General features: G+C 40.6%; 1 protein-coding gene across 1 annotated transcript; it reads right to left on the bottom strand.

Moving 5' to 3' along the window:
- Nucleotides 1-1,259: 1,259 nt before the first annotated feature.
- On the bottom strand, nucleotides 1,260-22,318 carry GNS (glucosamine (N-acetyl)-6-sulfatase). The gene is made up of 14 exons (XM_071552292.1): nucleotides 22,042-22,318; nucleotides 21,406-21,465; nucleotides 20,531-20,737; nucleotides 18,959-19,024; nucleotides 18,069-18,167; nucleotides 15,668-15,835; nucleotides 12,264-12,346; nucleotides 10,864-10,982; nucleotides 10,148-10,251; nucleotides 9,661-9,762; nucleotides 8,407-8,514; nucleotides 7,596-7,706; nucleotides 5,604-5,764; nucleotides 1,260-4,774 (listed from the first exon to the last, which is right to left on the bottom strand). The coding sequence occupies exons 1-14, from the start codon at nucleotides 22,291-22,293 to the stop codon at nucleotides 4,699-4,701; spliced, it is 1,716 nt and encodes a 571-aa protein (XP_071408393.1). The 5' UTR covers nucleotides 22,294-22,318; the 3' UTR covers nucleotides 1,260-4,698.
- Between the last annotated feature and the right edge of the window lie 595 nt (nucleotides 22,319-22,913).

The following is a 22,913-nucleotide window of genomic DNA, read 5'->3' as shown; positions in this document are numbered from 1 at the left end:
GGAAAACAATGTAGTGTTTTACCAAGTCCCTCTTACTCCTGTTTTTAGAAAATGGGTGGGGTTTGGCAGCTGGACTAAGTTCAAAAACTTCCACACCTTGAGCAAGCAGGCACTGACTGTATTTTGAGATTTGTGAGGAATTACTGGACCACAGCTTTAGATACAGTCCAGTGGATGTTATCAAAAGATTAAATGACAGCTGCATCTGACTACAGCAACATCTAAAGAGCAATATATTAGCCCTGCCCCTTCTTTCTAAGCATGGAATTCTCTTGCCCCCCCACCTCCCGCCTTTGAATGAAATATTAACACTGTATTTCCTTTTCTAGGACAGGTGACTCCTTTAGCCATGTAGCAGCAATTCTCCTCATAATCATGGCTTGTTGTTAGAAATTAACAACAAAGGAGACAATGTGGCAGCTTCTGGGCCCTGATGGTATCCTCACCTGGGCTGTCAGTGATGCCTTTGAGCACAATGGGAAGGTCTACTAGGTAAGGCAGAGCTGCCTTTACTTGTGGTGCTACAGTAAACTTTATAGTTTTTATAAACTGGAACATCAAAACAAAAATGGCAACATTGATTCAAACAGCCCATAAATATTTTTGTCTACTTAATGGAAAACTGCCATCTCTTTGCTGAAGGAGAAATGAAACTGGTACCACATGGTTAAGCAGATATGCAAATACAATGTAGAAATACTTGTTTTAGTAGCTTGTGAAAGCCTCAGACTTAAAACAGGTTCAAGGTGTACCAAATCACCTTAGTCTGTAGTTCAGAAAACTTAAGGATATGTTTTTAAACAAATTCATCCAAGGAATTCAACTCTGTAACAGGGATTGAGGTAAGTTGCACTTGTCTTACTGTTGCTCATAGTTCCCATTTCAGAAAAAGCCTCATGTGGGATTTTATTCTTCCTCTTTCCTGGGGCAAAACATAGGAATCTTAATTATGAACAGCAGTTTCTCCATTGTGCTTTTTGTTGGAAGTTTTCCATCTATTTCACCTACATCAGCTTCCAAGGAACTGTGAGCAAGTACAGGTTGCATTTCAATTTGTCCTCTCACCTCAGTGTTTCTTCCTGGTGCAAAGTAGTTGTCAGGTGCTGTCCTGCTAGACACTGACTATATGAAGTAGCCATTGTTGGGTAGCAGGGCAGTAAAGGAGAAAACAGGTTTATAAAACAGGAATTCAGTCCTTAGACATGTGACACAGCTTATTCCTGGGGAAAGGTTTGACTCAAGCTCAGTAACCAAGTTAGGAAGTTTGAGAGGCAGTTTATTTTTTCTTTCTCCAAAAGTGCAGCAGTAAACAGGGTCCTCTGGAAGGGCACTTTCTACACAGATGTTCAAAACAGCAAAAATATGCTCACAACATGCTACAGCAAAGTGTGCTCACATACAGAGAGATTAATACAAAGAAAATTAATTGGAATTGAATCACAACAAATGACAGCTGTTTCATTATGTTGAAATATTTTGTTCAGCTTGTTGATTTAGTCTCAAATTTAACTTGATTGAAAAGGTATTACACCTGCTTTGGGTGTGTGCTTCTATGTACATGTCCCTGTTACATCTTTATTCCAGTTTACTGGGCCCATGCTGGGGAAGCATGTACTACAGCTGTATCCACCTATGCTGAAGTGATGATAATGAATGGGTTTTGGTTTAGGGTAACATAATAAAGTTATCAACCGTATTTCTCCCTGTATAGTATCTACTTTACCAGTTTAGATCATTAAAAACTCACAGCTCTACTTTTGCTGATAATAATTTAAAAAAAATTTTCACATTTTATCTAAACCAAACTCTTTACCAATAAGGGTCTTAATTTAAAACTGTACATTTAACATTCAGTAACAAGGTACAGATACAGCCATGACCAAAACAGCACATGAAGTGGAATATCCTGAAAGAGTGTTGTGTTTTAAAATAACTTAGTTGGGAATTAGATCTGAATTAAGAGTCAAAGTTCCTTCAGAGTGTTTTCCTTAATCGTCAAGGATAAGAATTAACACTGTTCATTTGAGGCTATTATGCTTTATGGCAATAGACACAAGGGACAAACTGGTCTCAAAGCCATGGAAGGCAGGCAGCTCTTGGTTCCTGTTCTTTCTTCAACTAAATGTGTAACAGTTCTTACGCTTTTATCAAAAGTGGAAACAAAGCAGGTATCTTCCTGAACCACTATTCTGGTTACAGACTGACTAATTAATTCTGAATTTCAATTTAATACAACATTTACTACCTATGACAGATTTCAGCTATAGAGTGGTTCTGACAGGGAATATGTAAGTTATTGAGCCTCATTACAAAATGCTTTACAGTATGTGCAGATACCAAGAGTATTGATTTAGGTAAAACATCTGGTTACTCATACTGAATCTGCATGAATTCTGTCAGCTTTCATATTACTTGTTAGGCAAAAAGTAAGTAATTCAAAGGAAAGTTTCCTTGTTATGGCTTAAGATCACTTTAAGAAAAGATTGTGTTAGAGTTACACATCTGTACCCATAACAAAGGTATTTTCTATTAAGGAGCAACACAATGTACATTTCTTGCACTAAAACTCAAGCAGAAATTTGACATATGACCCACATTTTCTAGAACTGTTGAGGGTTTAATGTGCAGCAGTCAATGTATTTCACACTAGCCTTCCACACAGCTACCAAAATAAAGTTAAGCAAAGAACAAGTCTAAACTGCCAGAATTCTCTGAGCAAAACACTACATACATGAGCTTTAAGTTTAGCTCAGTGGGCAAGAAAACACTTGAGAGCATGAAAACACACTTTGGTTTTGTTTCCAAAGGAAAACAGGGTATGAAGGATACTGCTGGGCAATGCTAAGGCTTAAGAAACAAAACACAGGATAAAGCTACAGTTGTAGTCAAGGAAAAAAAAGTCCTGAGTATCTAAAAACATGAAAATAGTTTGATATCCAAACCCCTCTGTGTTTATACAGATGCTGCATCTGAAGTTACCTTTCAAGCCATTTTTTTCCCTCCAAATATTTGGTCACTTCAAGAAATTTGAAACCAAAGCTCTATGAAATCTAACCTGTAGATTACCACAGAAGTTTGAAACTATAAGCTACATAAAGGACAACTTCTGTGCCTCAGAATTAAAAGCCAAAAAGTTCAACTTATTTTAGTGTAGCATTGCTTGCCTCCAGTTGGTGGACCTGCAACTTCACAGTTTTGAAAGAGTTATATTTTGTTGCCTATGTAACACTTACTACAAGGTTTTATGTGACCGAAGTTGAATTAATCATGCTGTCTACTGGGGTAAGAGATGAGAGATAACTAACTGAAAACGAAATGATTTTGCCACAGTTTGTTTGACAAGGGAACAATTATCTTGGTGATGATAACAGAGTTTATTTGCCCACAAGCAACAGAAACTTTCAGAAGATCCACAATTCAGTGTTTCCAGATGGTGTTTTGCCAATGAATCTGTACAGAAGTTATATGGTAATACAAGTTTGGGGGTTACCCAGGATTTAGAAAGATACTCAAATTTGGGTGCATGTGACGGCTGCATTTCAGATAAGCCTAATCAGAAGGCCGAAGAGACAACATCACCCTTTCAGAAGGAAACCAAGTGATTTCTGACATGCAGACCTTTGGTGTGAAGGCCACTTATTGCAGGTTCTGAGTAGTCATGTCTCAATCAAAAAGCAACTCTGTGAAGCAATTAAACTGCCTAAAATAGCACTCGGCCTTATGTCTAGTGAACAATGATTCTGTGATTTATTTTTAGTTAGTTTGCTTTCAAAATAATTTACCTTCAAGAATCTAATCAATGTAAGATGTTAGACAATTCAAGACATTTGGAGGTTAGAGACAGATCAACTCTACTATAGTGCCCTGGTTGTTGGATTTTGTTTATTTTAGTATTACTTCTGTTTATGTATTAAAAGCAGACTTAAGAGTTAGCTCAAAGCACAGGCACACTTATTTGAATACTTACTAGCCTCAATACTCTTGTTTAAACTCACTTAAACCCTACGTTTTTTCAGTAGTACACAGTAACCCATTCCAGCATTTCAAACCAGAAGGAGGCTGAAAGTACATTCTTGTACAAAATTCATTCATCTCATTTGAAGTTGTCTCATTGAAAGAGACTATTCAGCAAACAGATTTTAATTCTGCTCAAGACACTTGCTAGTCAGATCCTAAAGTTTTGACTAATACCTTCCTACTCTATTTTGGGCTAGTTTGCTATTGCCATTGACACCTTTGAGCTCAATACAGGAAACCTATAATTCAACATAGCTTTTAAGAAAGTCTATGACACTGAGTATGGGTGAGCATAACTGTGCAATAGCACCTGCCTGTCTAACCTGACTCAAATACACATTTATTGATTTTTTTAGAACAAAATAAACTGTTCAGATTCATAGGCATAGGATCACCTCTGTGCCTGTGATATGAAAAGGTACTTGAAAGACAAAGGTGGTAATCAACTATCTGAGCAAGACAGATTAGCTGTGTCTAACGATTTACAGTTAAAGTTCAGCTGTAAAACATACATATTGCACAAGGCAACCATCTAAAGACAAGGGTTTTTCTTCCAAAGAAGGTTTGAAAAGCCCATTAAGTCTTCCAGCTGCAATCAGCAACAGTTAACAGAAACAGACCTGCTGCAGCCACTGGAGAAACTGGTCAGTAAGAGCTGATTGCAAGAGGCTCTTGATGGTCTTATAAGGACTGTGCAGAAAACCTCCGAGCCCGTACGCCGTGATTGCTGAACATGAGCCGTGGGTCAAACCTGTACCTACAGGAAGGAACAGTCAGGGTGAGATTGTTGGCCCCCAGTGACCAGCACTTCTAGAAAGAGCTTATTGCTAGAATAGCTCTGGTTCAGGGCTACATGAATAGCTGCTCTCTCAACAGTACACAGTAGCAACAATTTCTGTCTACATGAGAACAGATGAATTATGAGGACAGAAGCAGATTCTCTCCAAAGAAATAAATACTAACTACAGTGTACCAACAGCATACAGGCATGTGTAACACCAAACATTCAAGAGCTGCATTCTAACAGAAAGCTTTGCTGCCCCAAATAACAAACTTCTGTAGCACAACTGTAAGGACATTTTAAATAGTGCTTAAAAAAGCTTCAGTATAAGTGATTACTGAGTTTTGAGGTAAGAAGTGCTATTTACTTAAAACAGCTGACTAATGCATACAGCTTAGGTTCCACAAAAAAATATTCTTGCTAGAAGAGCCTCTCCAGGAACAATCAAAACAAGTATTTGGAAAATACCTGCCTGCAGAAACCAACAGAGCTTTTCCCAGTTTGCATGCAAATCCAAGGTGGCTGTCTCTGACTACTAAGCACAGCTGTACTCTTCAGCTGTTTTAAGTCAACAATGGCTGACAACATTAAAGTAGCAGTATTCATACCATCAAAGTTATATTTGGTAAGTTAAATTAAAACAGAAATGAAGCATTAATAGAAGCATCAAGAAAACATCTCTATTAAACAACAGTATATGGGTCAATAATAATTTATTTCATCACAAATACCCTCTATAAAAGCTTAATTTAAAAAATATATAGTTATATTCAAAAGTATAATAATTAAGTGGATCAGTGTTTACCCGGGATCAAAGACACCTGGTGTACGGCAAGTTGCTCCTGAGCAGGACTGCAGCATCATTAATCGATAGTTCATCTTTTCTAGAATTTCTTGATCAATTGTTTTGGCAATGTTATTGATCTGGTGTGGATCTGCAGTCAAGTTATACACTTCCACAAACACCTGTAGAAGAAAATTCTTGCACTGTATTAAGTCCCAAATGGTAATTAACATTTAGTCATATTATTTGGGAAGAATGGCAGCACGTAAGTCACAGGTATTACTTTGAACTCCACTGCAGCAGCCCCACACATCAGGCATGTTTAGCCATGCAGTTAAGTGGTCAAAGACAGGACTGCGTGCAAGCAAAGCAGAAGTTTTGCAGTATTGTTAGAAAAGTTTTTACTTTCCCCTGCAGTACTCACCTGCTCCACTGCAAATTCTTTTCCAACACATAAATGGAACCTGTCTTATGACCACAGTAAGAGGCCATGGCTAAGCTGGCTGTCTTTTCATTAATGGATGTCAAATCACACAATTTTACAACCACCATATCACCATTCTATGTTCATCAGATATTTAGAGCTGTCAGACCCAGACAGGCATCTTGATTTCATGTCCATATGCTGAATACAAGTATGCTATAGCCCCAAAACAGAAGAGCTTACTCTGCATGCATGTGCTTTGAGGTTTATCTGGAGTATTTTAGGACAGATTTGTTTTTTTGGACACAATCTCTAGACCATTCTGTGTGACAATTACTGGTCAAACATATCTCAAGAACGCAGCTACAGTTTTGTCTGTGGTAGAGTAGGCAGCCTGACTGCAGATGACAGTGATAAAAATTAGCCAAGTTGTGTCTGACTTAAAGGCATATCTGGACACTTTGGCTGCAGGCTTTCTTACAAGGTTCACTGCAAGGTCATAAAAGCCACATTGCTGCACCTTCCCAAAGCTGTTGGTCTTGCTTTAGCTAACTCAGATAAGAAGAGTGACCCAAAAATGCCACAGCCATACACCTTCTCAGTAGAAAAAAACAAAGTGACAAGAAGAGTATTATTGAATCAACTTTGGTGTCTAGTTTTATAAAAGAAAGCTGCAAAATGTATTTAACTTGATCCTGAGTTGTCAGAAAGTGGAAAACAAAGGGCAGGATCTGCTAATTGGCATTTTGGTCCCCTGTACAGTTTTTCCATGCTATCTAACTGCAAAAATATCTTGTGGGATTTACTCTCCTGGTTTAAGTTGCTCACTGTAGACTACCATAAAATGTGTTTTGTGGTGATTATAGGGGATACCTGCTGTTCTTACTGTTACTACATATCTGCTGACAATACAGCAGTATATTAGATCTGTGACCCAGTTGTCTCAGACCCAACATGCTCTCTAGAGCAGCAAATGGGCACAAGTGAAGATCAGCTGAGTAACACACCACCTTTTGTGTGTACAGCATGTGCTCCTCGAGTGAGATCTGAACAGTCTCTGAAGGGGGGACACAATGTCCCTTATACCCAAACAACCTATGGTAAGCACAGTTGTAACTTAAGTACTTTTTTCCCCAAACAAACAAGTAACAGAAGACAAACTATTCGCATGGAATTTCAGTTCTTCACAACTATGAGAGTTGCAGCTGAAAATAAACATAGCAGAGGTACAGTGGAAAAAAAAAACATTTGTAGAGAAGAGACTGCCATGTGGAATTAAGCTAAGAGAGAAAACTGAACCCAGTTCAGCAAAGCTCCCTGTGAGGCTGTTAGGTGATAGCAGAAGACGATAATTAGAATTTAGGCCTCATTTCCCTCCCACACTTCCCCACCTTTTTTTTCTCCCTCTTCTTCCCAGAACCCACTACAGTTTTGCTCAAACATTCTCAACAGGAGATAAGTTTATCCTGCAAGCAATACTAGTCTGCTTTTCAGGGTACTTCATGGAAACCTTGAGAGCTGATAAGAGTGGAGACAGACACTCACACAGCTGTGAGCAGCTGACATCTGCTAGTCAGACAGAGACTTACCTCCCGGTCATCAAACTCACAATACTGCAGATCCCAGGAAGTTGACAGTGTTCTTACACAAGCATATGTGTTGTTATAGGAATCTTCACAGACACAGTCTGGGAAGCAGTGCTGTGAAGTGAACAGTAAACAAAAACTTTAGAGCAGGGCAAGATGAATGATCAATCCTTTTCCTAGAGACTATACTATTGTTAAGCCAACTGCAGTTAAACTGATGAACACCCAGATCTTAATTTAACATGTGCAAGTCTCCACTGGGGATTTTAAGCAAACACTCAGCTCTTTAAAATTTGAGAAATTATTGTTATTAACCTCACCATGATTAAGTGCATTATATCCAGGAAGTTAATGTACATACACTGAGGAGAAAAGCACAACACACTACTACACAGACAACACCAAGGGATGCTTTACTTAAGTAAAACAAAGCAAACCTGCTCTGATTCAGAGAGTAGCTAGTGACTTAATAGTCACAGACAAGAATTGTACAACAAGGCAACTGCAGGTTTAGAAAGAACATTATGTCAATACCGCACAGCTGACTAAGCCCACACCTGCCTGCATCTTTCTCCGGCCCTGAGGCCCTACAGACTCCTGTTGAAAGGGTTACTGTGATATACATGGTCATATGGACCTGTCAGTTCCACATTGTTGGGTGTCTCCCTCCAATTCTCAAATGTTGCACAGGACCTACAGAACTCCAACTGACCAAGATGCTCAGGGCTTACGTACAGAACCAGGTTAGCCCATACAGCAAACAGGTTTAATTCAACAGCTATTTCCTAATATTAACAGATCTTGTCTTGCTTACTGTGACTCCGGGTCCTAGGCCAGGACAGGTAGGATCACTGCCATTGTATCCTTCTCCTTGATACTCCACCAGAAAGTCTGATCTCCAGGTGACATTTTTGTCTCCTCTCTACAACAAGAGGTTAACACAACTTAGTATCTGCTGCACTGCTCCATGCTTGGTGTAACACTAACACTGCCCACTAGGCAGAATCAGTCTTACATGATTGGCTTTAAGGTTAGAATGTCTGGAGTAACTGGAAGACAAGAATTCAATTCCAAAAATATTAAGACACTTTCTTGTGAGGGTTTAAAGAAGATCTTCAATTTATAAAGGATCATGCAGTAATATCAAGTAGGAGCCACATGGCCACATATTACTATCCTGCAGACAAGATCTCTGTAAAAAGACTTTCTGTTTGGTTTTTATCACACTACCACAACAAATGCAAAAAGACACCCTGGTGTTAGAGAAGGTAAATATCTTTAAGAAGCAACCAAGTTTTAAGCTGGTCAATTTGGAGCTGCATTTTAAAAGATGAAAGAGATAAAACTTAAGCAATTGAGCACTGTTACAGGCATATGCAGCAAAGCAATGAATTTCAGTTTTCATTCCAATCAGTTTAAACTAGGTGCCTTTTACCTGCTTCTGTCTAAAGAACAGCTTAAGCTTTGGATACAAGGTTTTAGACCAAAGCACTGTTTTAAATCTGGATGATCTTTCCAAGCTTACTTTCCAAGTAAGCTGCCTTCAATTTATAGACTAAATTTAATTAAAACTAAACAGATCAACTGCAAGCAGCTTTATTTAAATAGGCTTCTGCTCACCTATTGGAAAGGTCAGGTTTACTTTATAAAACCACATGCAATTTTCCAGAGTTTGGCAGGAAACACTGGTTCTACTGAAAATAGAGTCAAACCCAAGATTTAATAAGAACAGTCTGCTTTTCTCCTATGTCTATGCAGAGAAATGCTAAGGAAAAGAAGGATGCAAGGTAGAAAAAAACATATAGGCTTCAAAACAGGAATCACTACAAATGGCAGGATTAGCCAAAGGATGACACAACTTCTATTATAAAATGACCACAAAGTCGTAAAGCTTATGAAAATACATCTGCATTTAAACAACATACCTACTTTTTCACTAATCTATGAACATTCCACATGAAAATGATATCAAGGGATGAATCTGGGTCAAGCTCCTAGGAAGCAGCATTCACTTTGAAGAATTACCCCTGCAAGAATTATCAGTTGCTATCCCTGTTCATTGACTTACCAACAGTGGCAGCAGTGACATCCCATCCATCTGGGTCTTATTCAAGTCATATCCCGCAATATCAAGAATAGTGGGACCCAAATCAATATTTGCAACAAGCATCTGCAGGGTGAGAAAAACTTAACTTCAGAAAACCAGAACCTAACAGATGTAATAATAGAACTTTGGTATTAGAAATATTTGTACATCGAAACACTACTTAATTTCATCTCCATAGGCTAATGGACCCTGTGACATTCAAAAAGCAATGGTAGAAACTTTGGAAAGTGAGTTCAAAATTTGTTTACTTTGTAGGTTGCAAGTGCTCAATTTTACTGATTCAAACAAGAACAGACAGCTTTCTACAATGAGGTCTCTGCACTTTTACCACTCTCTGTGTATTTCAATTCAGTCATACATACATATGCAGAATGATAAACTATTATCTGAAGTTGATAACCGTTAAACAATATTAAAAATAAATCTATACTCTGATTTAACTTCTTACCTTGTTTGTCTGATTTGGTTTTATCCCTGGTCCTCGAACCAGCAACGGAACTTTGATATCAAACTCATAAAGCTGCCGTTTGTCTATTGGCAAAGAAAACTGGCCTATACATAGAAAAATGGAAAAAAATGACTTCTTGTTTCATATTTTACAAGTCTTGTGTTACATACAATCATAGAATGGTTTGGATTGGAAGGGACCTCATAAAGATCATCTATTTCCAAACCTCCTGTCACAGGCACATAATTGCCAGCAGTCAATTTTTAAAGAATTCAGAAGAGGTTCTTTAACCTGAACTAGATTAACAAACTGGAGGACAGGAACAGATAACTTTAAAGTATAAGACATCTTAAAAAGTTTACTGCATTTTTAGTTGTACAACATGATACAGACAGGTCTTTGACAGACTTTTACCTGTTATGTCAACTCTTCCTATAGAACACAGAGACCCTTCCTCCATCTGTCCTAATTTTATGTATACCAGGATACACTGGTGGAGATTAATGCTGAAAACCACAACCAAACAAAACCTAAAATTATAAAATCACCAAACACTCCACACTGCAACTCCAGACTGTTTTGCAACTCAAATCAGTAGTTCTCATATCTACAGTTTTCCACAGCTGCTGTTTCCATGTTCTGGAGTGGTCAAGAGGGTGAAACATTACACAATTCCTGGTTCTTCTACAAATATTTAGTAGGCAGTGAAATTTTACCAGTGTGGAAGCCATTGTCTGATGTGTAAAAGATGTATGTGTTGTCTAATTCTCCATTCAGTTCCAGTTTCTTCACTAGTTTCTCTATCAGGTCATCTACTGACAGCAGAGTTTGCCACCTATACAGAAGAAATACTTCATATTAGAGTATGAAAAATCTAGAATAACTCTGACTGCAAGTAGGCCATTCATATCCTGCTTCCAGTCAACAGTGTAAGAACTGTAAGTGAATTATTTTGCTCACAAATTCTGAAAACAAACCACCATAGAACCACTACACTGTACTTTTTGAGGCTGCAACAGAAGATAGAAATAAGACTGTTTGTCTTGAGTTCTTGCTGATTTTGTTTTGTAGTGTCTGCAAAAGACACCAAACTGCTGATTACTTCTTATCTGGAGAAGGTGAAGTCCAACTTTCAAGCAACACTGTGGCAGAGTCAGCTATCTCCAGCAAGGTCACTTGTTATTACTAGTTCTTTATATATAGTTTAAATGCAAGACTGTAATGAATTCAGTTGTCTGTATCAGCTATTGTGTATTACTCATGTAATGTCAAGGTCCATTACTTCAGTGGACCTAAAGCCTTCAACAGCTACAAGTTCTTCTTTTCTTTGCCACTGAGAAAAGTGACTGCTTCCACAAGCTTCCACTGACTAGTACTATGCTGCAAGAACTACAGCTATTCATTTAGTGGATTCTGTTTTCTCCATACTTAATTTAAGAGTTTGTTGCATAATTTTACCGTCATGTTTTATAAAGAAAGAGCCAAAAAAATCTTCAGTTTCCACCTCCAAATGACAAGCTAATATCTGATAACTGCTCAAAATTAAGTTCAACACCAAGTTAATCTACTGTTTGTTTCAGAACTTTTAGAGAAAATACATGTGCACTTTTCCTCTGTATTAGAAAAGGAAACAAGTCATATCAAGACATTACTCTCCACATCCCCTTTTATAAAAAGGAATCAAGCAACCCGTCTTGGCCAGGCAGGTATTCCCACGTAAGACAACAGACTGAAAGCCAAGGTTAATAAATCAGATGAACTGGTAGATAGATCAGTAATTTTGATGCACACCACACAAGAATCTGAAATAGAGTGAAGCAGAAGACCATTTTTTATAAAAACCTCTAGTGCACCAAAAGAAAAGCGAGAGAGACCAAGTGTAATTAGACTTTTTTGTGATAAATAATAGCAGTATTTGTGAATAAGATATTTCTGAAGTCAATGACAAGTTCATTTGCAAAAAGTAAACAAAGTCAAGTCTGCTGAGACAGATGCCAGAGAACTACAAGAGGTAATCTGATATTGTTAGATTTCCTACAACGTTTTTAAAAAACCCACACTTTTTTTTTCAATTAAAATTTTTGGTCAGAAACCTTAAGCAACAAAAAATTCTTACCTCTTCCTATAAGCATCATCAAGAAACTGTATTGAAGAGTTAGTCATTGGAGTCTTTGCTTGTCGAATTAACCAGTGCTTGTTCTAAAGGAAAAACAAAAAAAAAAAGGAAAAGATTAGTGCAGGAGGGAATATCAGGTTTTAAACCTTTCTTAACCAATTACAACAGAAATAATTCCTGTGAAACAGCCAGGCAATGCTATCAAACTGACCTGACTCAGATTTTATGTGAACCAACAGGGAGAATCAAAGCTTCCAGAGTAGAATACATCACAGCTCCATTATGCTCAGCCCATGATGAGAAGAAAATAGCTGTGGATCTTTTCAAAGCAGGTCAGGAAAGAAAACTGTGAAAGGATTTAGGGAAGGCTCGCCCAGAGCTAAAAGGATGATGGCCAGAGACAGCTCTGATGAAAACGATCTGAATATTGAGTATGATTGTAAGACTGGACATGGCTGTCGGAGTGAGGCACTTTTGGGACTAAGATTAGTGAGCATCCTAACAGGTATAGAGGTGGGGAGAAACTCCTGCATTAAAAGCACTTAGAACTACTAAAGTTATAGACAGGTGAGGATAAATATCTGTAACAGTACCGCTACTGCATTCTTGGCAACCTATGAACTCAGGGTTGGATACTATGGAGGGATGCAGAACATTACCATTTTATTTGGATTTTGACTCCAAAACAAGAGCATTTCTTTAGCTGCAGCATCATTGATTCTTCCACTCAACTTCCAGAAACAGCCCCTCCTTCTCTCCCCTCACCCCCTGCCCCAAAAGTAATGGAGATGATGTAATTCGCATAAGAAGTGATACTCCCACATTGAAGCAACAGTCTGAACTGGGTCAGCTGTTGTACACATTGGGAAGGCCTGTTGTGAACAACCTTAAGGTTAGTATAAGTGGGATCTAAACAAAGAAGAAAGTCATGTCAATGCAGCTTTACTCTTTTTCATTTAGTAGGTCAGAGAAGACCCACTCATCACCCTCAGTTTGAGCCTGTATTTAGCTGGTCACTTCTCTCTGTAGAGCCTCTTGTTATGCAATTTCCCTCCTGTCACAAGCAAATGACTCTGAATGGGTTCAGGCTTTAGGGACTCATAACAAAGTGACTCATATCTCCTGCAACTATTCAGTTCCTCTACTTTTTGTTCTTGACAACCAAAGTAAAGATTTTTGGCATGGAGACTTAATACTATGTCCAGTTTATCTTAATTCAGTTGTATTCAGATGCGTCTTATAGTAGTTGTAAAACAATTCTCTGGAGAGATACTAAGTCTATCTCAGCAAGAAACACAGCATAGTCAAGACCAAGCGCCTGGGACTTGTGTGTTGGCTGGGAGAAGAAAAAGGGACCATGACAAATCCTATTTCCAGCTCAGCAGTTCTTGAGAATACAGAGGAGCTGGCACCTGTGCACTAGTCACTTTTCACAAGGGGTGTGCTTAGGACAGGTGCTTCATAAGGCTGGACAACTCAGGCAAGTAAGTCAGCTACTGCAGTAGAATTCTCCTCTTGAGTTTTTGTTCTTCCTACCTTTCTCTGAAGTTTCACAAACTTCACACTGCACCTAAACCCCTTTGTGGATTTCAATAAACTTCACACGACTGTAGTCCTCAAATCTGCTTCCCTCTCGAGTCTGTCAGCATTTATATGCAAAGCTGTCACCAATCCTGCTGCCATTCTCAGAGAAATTTTAGGAGATCGAGACATCATATCATATATTGCCAGCCAGGAAAAACAATGCATGCAAGAAAAATACCCAACACATTTCTTAATCAGCTTCTCTCCCAGAACACTTTAGATAAAACACTCATCTGGACTATTAATAGTCCTGCTTGGGAACCCAGACAGCTGCTCATCATTTTGTACAATTCATAGCTGAGGATCTGAAGCAGAAGTTCAAGTCAGACTCTGACTAGGGATGTACCCACGAGCTTAACTCCTATTTTTCATGCAGAAATTCTGCCTCAATGGCCCCTTTTAGTAGCCCTTGCCCACATACTGTATAGGGAAGCAAGGCAACATTCATTTAGGAATCAAGACTGTACAATGCAAGGCTGTCAAGCAAGCATTACAACATCAGTGAGGGTCTGAGCCTACGTACATGTTTACTGCTACTGCAGGAATCATGCTGGCCCTAGAAAACAGTGAAGCTCAAAGAAGAGTTAGGCTTCAAGATCACAATACTGTCAACTTCATAAATGCACACTGTTAATGACTTTAGCTACTGTGACTAGCAAGGAGGGTAATGCTAGTCTATTCCTATAGTAAAACTGCTGTATCCACAGATATTAATTACCAAACATTAACTCTATCATTTTGCTTTGTGTGATACATAAGGGAACTCCACACTAGCTGCTGACTTCACTGGCCAAGTTATTTCTTAATCACTATTTTAAAAGCACTCAATTATTACAGTAGCAGAGTCTAAGCCAAAGTTCAGGATCCTTTTACAAACAAAAAAATTCCAGTCTGATTCTCATTCCCTAATTTGAAACTTAAGAGGTTGGGATAAAGTGTTTGTTACTGCCTGCAGGCCTTTTCTCCCCTTTCATTCACGTTTTTATATCATACTGATACGCTCATGGTCATTTTGCAAGCTACAATCCTCAGCTAAGAACAAGTTTCATTCTGTACTACATGAGTCACAGTGACCTTAGAAGAGGTATGCCTGAGCTCCTGAGTGGCATTTAAGCAATGTTATCTCTTAGCCTTGAGATTAGAAGCAAATCTTGAAGTGAAATAATTGAATGCTGAATAGCAGTGGGTTCTGTATTTTGAACTACTTGAATCAAAAATACAAAACCTCTGTAAGTTAAGTATTTTACCAGATTAACTGTTTGTGAATTTCATTTATTAGTAGAGTAAATTGCAGCAAATCAGTCTGACCTAGACCACAGCTGGCCAATTTTGCTGGCAGTGGAAGGTACTGCCCTGCCACAGAGATGTCTGAGTTTGCAATATTAGGCTCAGTAATTCTGAAGAATCCAGATGTGTGCAGGAAGACAGGACTCTTGCCATTCTTCACCCAAGCCTTTGAGTAGCCCATTACCTATGTGTTCTCCTGAACATACTGAGAGCAATAGAAGAATTTTTAAGAGCTTCAGAAGAATCTGGAAACTGGACAAGGAATTCACTTTTTTCATTCATCCATTATAATTCCTTTGTACTACCATATCATTTTTGCCACTACATTTCTTTTTTATTTACAAGATACTGGTATGCAAATACCTTAAAGTCACAATAAATGTATCTGATCCTGAAAGACTGATTAACAGCATTAAATAACCAGCAGTCATGGTTTTAGCATATTCTCACTGTTTAAGCATGCAAGTTAGGGCCACTGCTTACTGCTCTCTCAAACTAGAATAACCTATACAGACTCTTGCTAGTTAGCTTACCTTTCCATGAATATTAAAATTGCTGTTTCTTGGAGCACTGACATTCTGAAAGCTCTTTGTATACTGTGGAGCAGGTATCCAAGGGGAGTGAGGTGCTGGGGTTGAGATCATCATAAAGAAAGGTTCGAAATTAGATTTGTACTCCAAGAAGTCCAATGACATGTTGGCCTGCAAACAGTGTTTTAGAGAAAAGAAGTCATGCCTCAAAGGAAAACAGCAAGTATTTGAAAAATCCAAACTAACATTTGTAACTTATTTAGAACTCAGTAATCCTGGGAACTTCTAAACTATTTCAAAAACTTACTGCTTGCTCACCTACAAATGTGTAAACCAGCAGCCCATGATAAAAATAATCCCAAGTGCTCAAGTTAAACAAATCACCTCTGAACAACGTTCTGCTTCAGACCTTTGCATTATTTAAATGTGGAAAGCTCATCAGAAGTTTGTGCCTATGCCAAGTTATCAACAAAATCCACCCTCCAAATACAGGTTTTATCAAGTAACATCAGAGCTTTCTTTAATACAGTCTGAGGCTTTCAGATGCCATCTCCACTTTGACAGATCCCGGCAGCTTCAACTGTCTTTAGAAATAGCAATAGTTCTGACAAAAAAAAATAAATTCAGCCTCAAAGTACAAGGGGTGAACACAGAAGGTCTGGTGAAGAAACCCTGCCAAACTCCACTCACTCATGCCACTTCACTGCACTTTCAGTTTCATTTCAGGCTATATAATTTTAAGTAGCAAGCTAGAAGGGATTGTGAGTTCCATTTTGGCCTTCTCTTGGTCACCCTTTAAAATCAAAGGTATTACTCATAGATCAGTTCTCCAGTATTCAAATCTTGCAACATTTTTCTTTCCTGTCTCATTAGTATATCCCATTTTGGATGTCCTTTTCTTTCTCTAGAAAAAAACCTATATGCTAGTAAGTCACCTTTCTTCAAATTTGTACATCTAAGCAAGTAGGGCTTGACTTCAGTTATATGACAATAGAGTTAAGGAAGGATAAGAACCATTCAGAAACCAGTATGATGTAGGTAAATTCATAGAGGTAGCCAACTTTGATTTCATTAGTGGTTGAAAGTGCAACATGTGAGGACTGCAGTAGAAAAACTGAGGTGCCCTTAGACAGTACAAGAAAGCTTGTGCAGCACATCAAGCAACACAGAACTTTGCATAAGCAATTTATTCCTGTGCACTGCCCACCAAATGAATTAAATTCAAATGCTGGTTCTGAAATGCTGAATACACATTTGGTAACACCAGGCAGAAAGCAGAATGCAATACACTGAAAATCATAATACACTGCTGTGTCAATAGGTAGCATACCACAAGTAAGCGGTTTATGCAACAATGACCTTTTGGACAAAATGCTTACAAGCTGCTGAAGGATCAAAAAATCCCCAGTACAATGCCAGTAATAGGATAGTCTCACTTCTGGCTTATCAATTCCAATCTAGCTTTAGACGATGTAAATCTAAATTTAATCAGACAGCTGTTCAGTACCCTAAGGAACATCAATCAGTGCTGTTGCTAGTAAGCAGCTGCCTGTTCTAGCACCCACTGGAATGAAACTCCTCAGAGTCTCAGTGAAAGACTACAAGACTGCATGAGGAGACACCTCAAAGAACTTTTGTGAGTGCTGCATGAGCTCCCAGCAGTACCAACCCATACACTTCAGCATGGCAAATTATGACTCCAGCTTGGCAGGTGAGGGGAGCATCCTCCCTCCCCCTGCAGCGACTGCTTGCCCAACAGAGCCTTAAGAGAGCTAAAGTAACTCTTCCAACTTTCCTTTAAGCATTTGAAACCTTTGTTACGTCTCTTTATCTTATGGGAATAGAGAGGCTAAAATCTTCCCTGCTCACCTACGCATTGCCCTCTCATACTATGAAGGTTGATTAGCCTTTGATATTTCTGTATTATCAGGCTGACTTAATTGGAGATTACAATATACTAGCACATCATAATACCTAAGAAACATAATATGCTATAAAGCTATTCTTACATGCTTAACTTCCTACTGAAAGCTTAGCCCAGTTAATCTGTTAGAGAAGTTGTGCATTATAGTGAAACACATCCTTTTATGAAGTAATTTAAATCACTGACTGTGTGTTCCTCATGCATCCCAGCAGTATTAACCCCTCAGTGAGGCTACCGGCTGGCAAACGGGAGTTGGAATCGCTTTCCTCTCCAGACCTTAAGCACAAACTTGTCACTTCGAAATACACTCAGAATCTTGCTCTGCTGATTAAAGTCCACCCACCATCATGACAGCACAATTGTACATGTATGAACTAATACAGACTAACAAATTGTCAGCCCACCCTTCCCCAAGTCCCCAGCACAAGGCTTTATCTGGTCATAAGCACCTTTTTTACAACACATTGCAAAATTTCTTACCAGTACATCTGTCAGATAATCTACACTGTAGTTCTCACCATGCTTTCGTGCTTTGCCATTTACTGAAAGAGTATAGTTGTAGTACTTTGAGTTTTTTTCCTGTGAAAAACAAAAGCGTTATACATACTTACACAAAGTAACATGTACCTTGATTACTTGAAATAATCATAATTGTAGAATCACAGAATCAGCTGGGTTGGAAGAGACCTCTGAGATCATCAAGTTCAAACCTTGATCCAACCCCACTTTAGACGTGGCACTTAGTGCCATGATCTAGTAATCAGTCTCATCTTAAAAACCTCCAGGGATGGTGAATCCACTAACTTTCTGGGCAGGCCATTCCAGTGCCTGACCACTCTCTCTGTAAAGAACTTCTTTCTGATATCTGACCTAAACCTCCCCTGGAAGAGCTGAAGCCCATGCCCTCTTGTTCTACTGTTGGTTGCCGAGAAAAGAGACCAACTCCCACGCGGCTACAACATCCCTTTAGGTAGTTGTAGAGAGTGATAAGGTCTCCCCTGAGCCTCCTTTACTCCAGGCTAAACCACCCCAGGTCCCTCAGCCTTTCCTCATAGGACTGGTGCTGTCCACAAGTATTTGTCAAAGAGATTATGAGGATTTGCCATAACGATACCACAAGAATCCTCAGAAGTCTCAAACAACAAAACTTATTTTAGTGCTACCTCACACTGTTTTTGCTTTACAAACTGGGGGTTGTCTCCAGGCACTCAGTAGGAGCAGCCTTTGTGAAAGCCAAGAATCTGATGGTTAACAGAGGAAAAAAGGGAAGAAAATTTGCATTAAGTTAACCAGAAAAGTTAGAATTCACACTGGATTACAAAGCAATCATAATTAAGTATTTAAAAGAAAAAAGAAGAATTGTCACATACCAAAGCATACCAAAAACTCCATCCAGGAGGAACATGACCTACTCCTCCTGCATCCTCTGCTCCATACTGAAAAAAAGACAGACCATGACTCACAGTTTCAATTGTGACAAATAAAAGCTAGAAGTTATGTTTCACATTCATGTGCTTTACTCAACGCCAGTCATAAACCATGTTAAGACAGACTCAAGTTCAGAATGGGGAAAACCAAATATATATGCATATAAAAACATATGTAAAGCCACTGTTCAATAACTAAAAAGACAGTAAGTGAAAGCTTGGTAATGACCAATGAAATTTGAATACTATTCCCTGCTCTACTTTGCTTTTGAAAATAGGCAGAAATCCTTGAGAACATATGGCACATCATCAGGTAAGGAGAAGTGATCAAAACATCCATTTGACCACACACTCTTAGGCTTTGTGATAGTAGTTCTCAAGATACTAAAGAAAATTTCACAGAAACCAACAGCCTCCTTCATCCTCCTCAAATGGGGGTAGGAACTTGAAGCAATGCTAGCCTCTTGTCACCTCAGTGCCAAATAATCTACAACTAGCCTTTAAGAGAGCAAAAAAGGGAAAGTAGCTGCTGAGTCAGTGCCAAACTCAAAACAGAGGGTGCCTCAGAGCAACACAATGGGTTTTCTCAGGGCTGCCCTCTCCCATCTACATGGCTCGCCTCACTGCTAGGATGGGAGACTGCTGAGTCAAGGGATGCTCAGAGGAAGCCAGTTAAGTTTCCCTTGCTGCATCAGGAATATCAGCAGAAACAAATTCATGCCTGGCTTTGAAAATTCATGTTCCATTATTCTACCACCAAAATTTTCCACCAAGAGATCTAAGGAAAATAATACTGTCAAGAATCTTGTAACTCATCTAGCTCCAAATCCAATTCCATCACACAAGAGGAACACCTAATCTTAAAAGTTTTCAGTGCTGAATTTTACATCTTACCATAAACTACTAGAAACCATAGCCTAGATAAAAAGAGGAGAACCCAAAAGGACACATATACAAGCAATTTAATAATAAAGTGTTGGGTAACTGTTGTAAAGAGCTCCCAAAATTCCTGTTCTCCCAATGAATTTGCCTCAGTGAACACTTAATTTTTAAAAGACCATATTGACTGCTAAAAAGAACAGTCCTTTCATGCAAGAGGGTATGTCAGTCAGGGATATTGAGACAAATCAATTTTTTTCTTTAAAGTTATTCTAACATCATGCATGGTCTAGCATGGCTTGATGAGTTCCTTCAGTACCATATGCCAATCATCTATCCATTTCCTCCAGTCATTAAAATCATCATCTCTAAAAATTAACACATTTGAACACATTAAAAAAAGCCTTTGGATTCCATCATCCTTTCAAAATTAGCTCTAAAAACATTACAATACCTACAGAACCTGAATTTTACCAAATTAGAGATCTGAACTTTACAGCATATTTAGCCCATCTGAGCAAAGGTAAGTGTTCATCCAAGTAACACCATATTATACACTTTGGGGACCCAACAAATAGAAAAATCACTGTTTTAAAAAGATGGACACTTTAAATCAGAAAAAAGGGCACAAAATACCTCATTTAAATACTTCCCAGCGAAGAAAGTTTGATAACCACATGTAGCTTTGAGCAGTGCTGGGAAGGTGTATGGTTCTTGAATCTTCTGCCACAACTTGCTGCTACAGTTCCCTTCCAGAGTGTTATTGACAACATGATGATTATGTGGATATTTTCCTGTTAAAATGCTAGCTCGACTGGGACAGCAAAGTGCACTGGGAACATACTGGAAAAACAGAATGACAAAGTAAAACAATTTTACCTCAAAATTTACAGTTCTAAAATATCAGCTAACAGGTTGATTAAAATGTTCATCAACATTAAAACCTACACCTTTCTGGACAGACAGAATTACATCCCAAGTACTTTCACTACTGAAAACCTATACATAAAACCAGTTTCAGGCCTCTGGAGCACATGCCCTTAAACCCCTCACCATGAGATGATATGGTTCTCTGACAGGAGCAAGAATCCCTTAAAATAGTGTTTGCTCACTGACTCACCCCATTATTCTAGCCATGGAGATACACTAGTGTATGAAAAGAGTAAAATGGGTTTTCATCATGCATGAAGTTGATGAAAGTTTTAAGTAGTTACTTTTAACGCAGCTCAGTTTGTAACAAAAATATTCAGACTATGCAGTTTTACTTTACAGTTTAAGGAAGTCAGAACAAGTGCTTTCAGGAAGTGAGACTTTTCTTCACAGATTTTGAACATGACCTTGAGTTATACTCATCTTGAGACCTAAAAGTTGTCAGGGATTGAATTTAAAATACCCACAATGATAGATACAGGCTTCACAAAACTATTACTAGCTTTGAGATCTCAGATGACCTGATAGAGAGGACACAAATGCCTGCAACTTCAGTTCAAAGAGTTAATGTGAACACTTACTGCATTTAGGAAGGTTATTCCCATCTGTGCAATGAGAGCATTAGTCTTCTTCATGGGGGTCTGGAAGGAAGATACCAAAAGGTTGTCAGCTAAAATGGCAAGGATGCCAGGTAAAGCAGGAGACTTAAAGTAGACTACCTGAAAGATGTCCCACACCCACAGGTTTTAGGCACCACATAATTCAGACACTAAGAATGCCCTTTCCTTGCTGGGGCTTGGAGCGACCACAGAAGTGGCGCAAGTGGGCCCAAAAGAGCAGAAGTGGGGGGAGTTTCACGGGGCATCTCCAGCGGCAGCGCCTACACTGGAGACGCCATAGCCCCGGCCCACTCGAGACTCGGTGGCTTCACAGGGCAGCTCATCCCACCCGCGGAAGCCCCGCCGCTACGCTCGTTCGGCAGGGCAGCTCGGCCCGAGGCCGCGGCGAGCCCCTGCCCGGGACAGGGCCGGGCCCAGCCCGCCGCTCCCCGCGGCCAGAGCGACCCCGGCCCCACACAGCTCCCCGAGCCCAGCCCCGCCGCCCGACAGCCGCGTACGCGAATCAGGGGGCGGGCGGCGAGCCCCGCTCGCTCTCGCTGGGCCGCCGCCGACCCCGCGCCCCAAGCCGCCCCGCAGCCCGTCCCGCGGCGAGGTTACCATGCCGCCCAGGCACACGTCCTGGTCGTCGGTGAGGATGAGCACCACGTTGGGCCTCCGCGTCTGCCGAGCTGCCATCGTCGGGCTCAGCACCAGCAGCGCGGCCAGCGCCAGCCCCCGGAGCAGCGCGTTGGGGGCCATGGCGCGGCGGGACGGGACGGGCGGAGGGCGGGACGGGGTCGGAGCCGCTCGGAGGAGCCGCCGGGCCCGGGGCGAGGAGCAGCAGCGCGCAGCCCGCCCCGCCCGCGGCATATGACCGCGAGCGCGCGCGGGCGGGGGGGGGGGGGGGGGACCCGCGGTCACGTGGCCCCGGGACTGCCCTGGCCCCGCCCCTCGGCCTCGGCCCCGCCCGTCTCCCGGGCTGCGCGCGGCGGCGTTTCCAGCTGGGACCGGCGCGCTCCATGGCCGGGATGTGTGTGAATATCTGTAGAGCGGGGCGAGGGCCATGGGGTTGGGCTCTTCCCAGTGGTGCCCAGCAATAGGACAAGAGGCAACGGGCAGAAAACAATGCGCAGGAAGTGCCACCTGAATACGAGGAAGAACTTCTGTGCGGGTGACCGCGCACGGGAACAGATTGTCCAGAGATTGTGGAGTTTCCCTCGCTTGAAAAACCGTCTGGACGCAATCCTGTGCAATGTGCCCTGCCTGAGCTGGGAGATTCAACCACTTGGCCCACTGTGGTCCCTTCCAACCTGTCCGTGAATTCCTGACCGGAATTGCCGCGGCTGCCGCGCCTGTGCCCGGCCTGCCCCTGCCTGCAGCGCCACCGGGCCCCGGCGAGCCCAGGCGGCCGTGCGGCCCCGGCCGTGCGCACCGAGACCAGCCGTGGCACAGGTCCCGCATGGCTGGCAGAGCCAGGCGCCGTTCCAGAG

The sequence above is a fragment of the Pithys albifrons genome, chromosome 3, assembly GCF_047495875.1.
Source record: "Pithys albifrons albifrons isolate INPA30051 chromosome 3, PitAlb_v1, whole genome shotgun sequence".
Taxonomy (NCBI): Eukaryota; Metazoa; Chordata; class Aves; order Passeriformes; family Thamnophilidae; genus Pithys; species Pithys albifrons.
This window is presented reverse-complemented; position numbering and strand designations above follow the sequence as displayed.

Bases quoted from the DNA above. Each gene is read 5' to 3' on its own strand.
- GNS (XM_071552292.1), bottom strand. From the start codon at position 22,293: ATGCCGCGGGCGGGGCGGGCTGCGCGCTGCTGCTCCTCGCCCCGGGCC. The intron at 15,836-18,068 runs GTAAGAAATTTT...CACTGTTTGCAG, and splicing joins ATTATCTGACAGATGTACTG to GCCAACATGTCATTGGACTT. The intron at 10,983-12,263 runs GTAAGAATTTTT...TCTTCTGTATAG, and splicing joins GATGATGCTTATAGGAAGAG to GTGGCAAACTCTGCTGTCAG.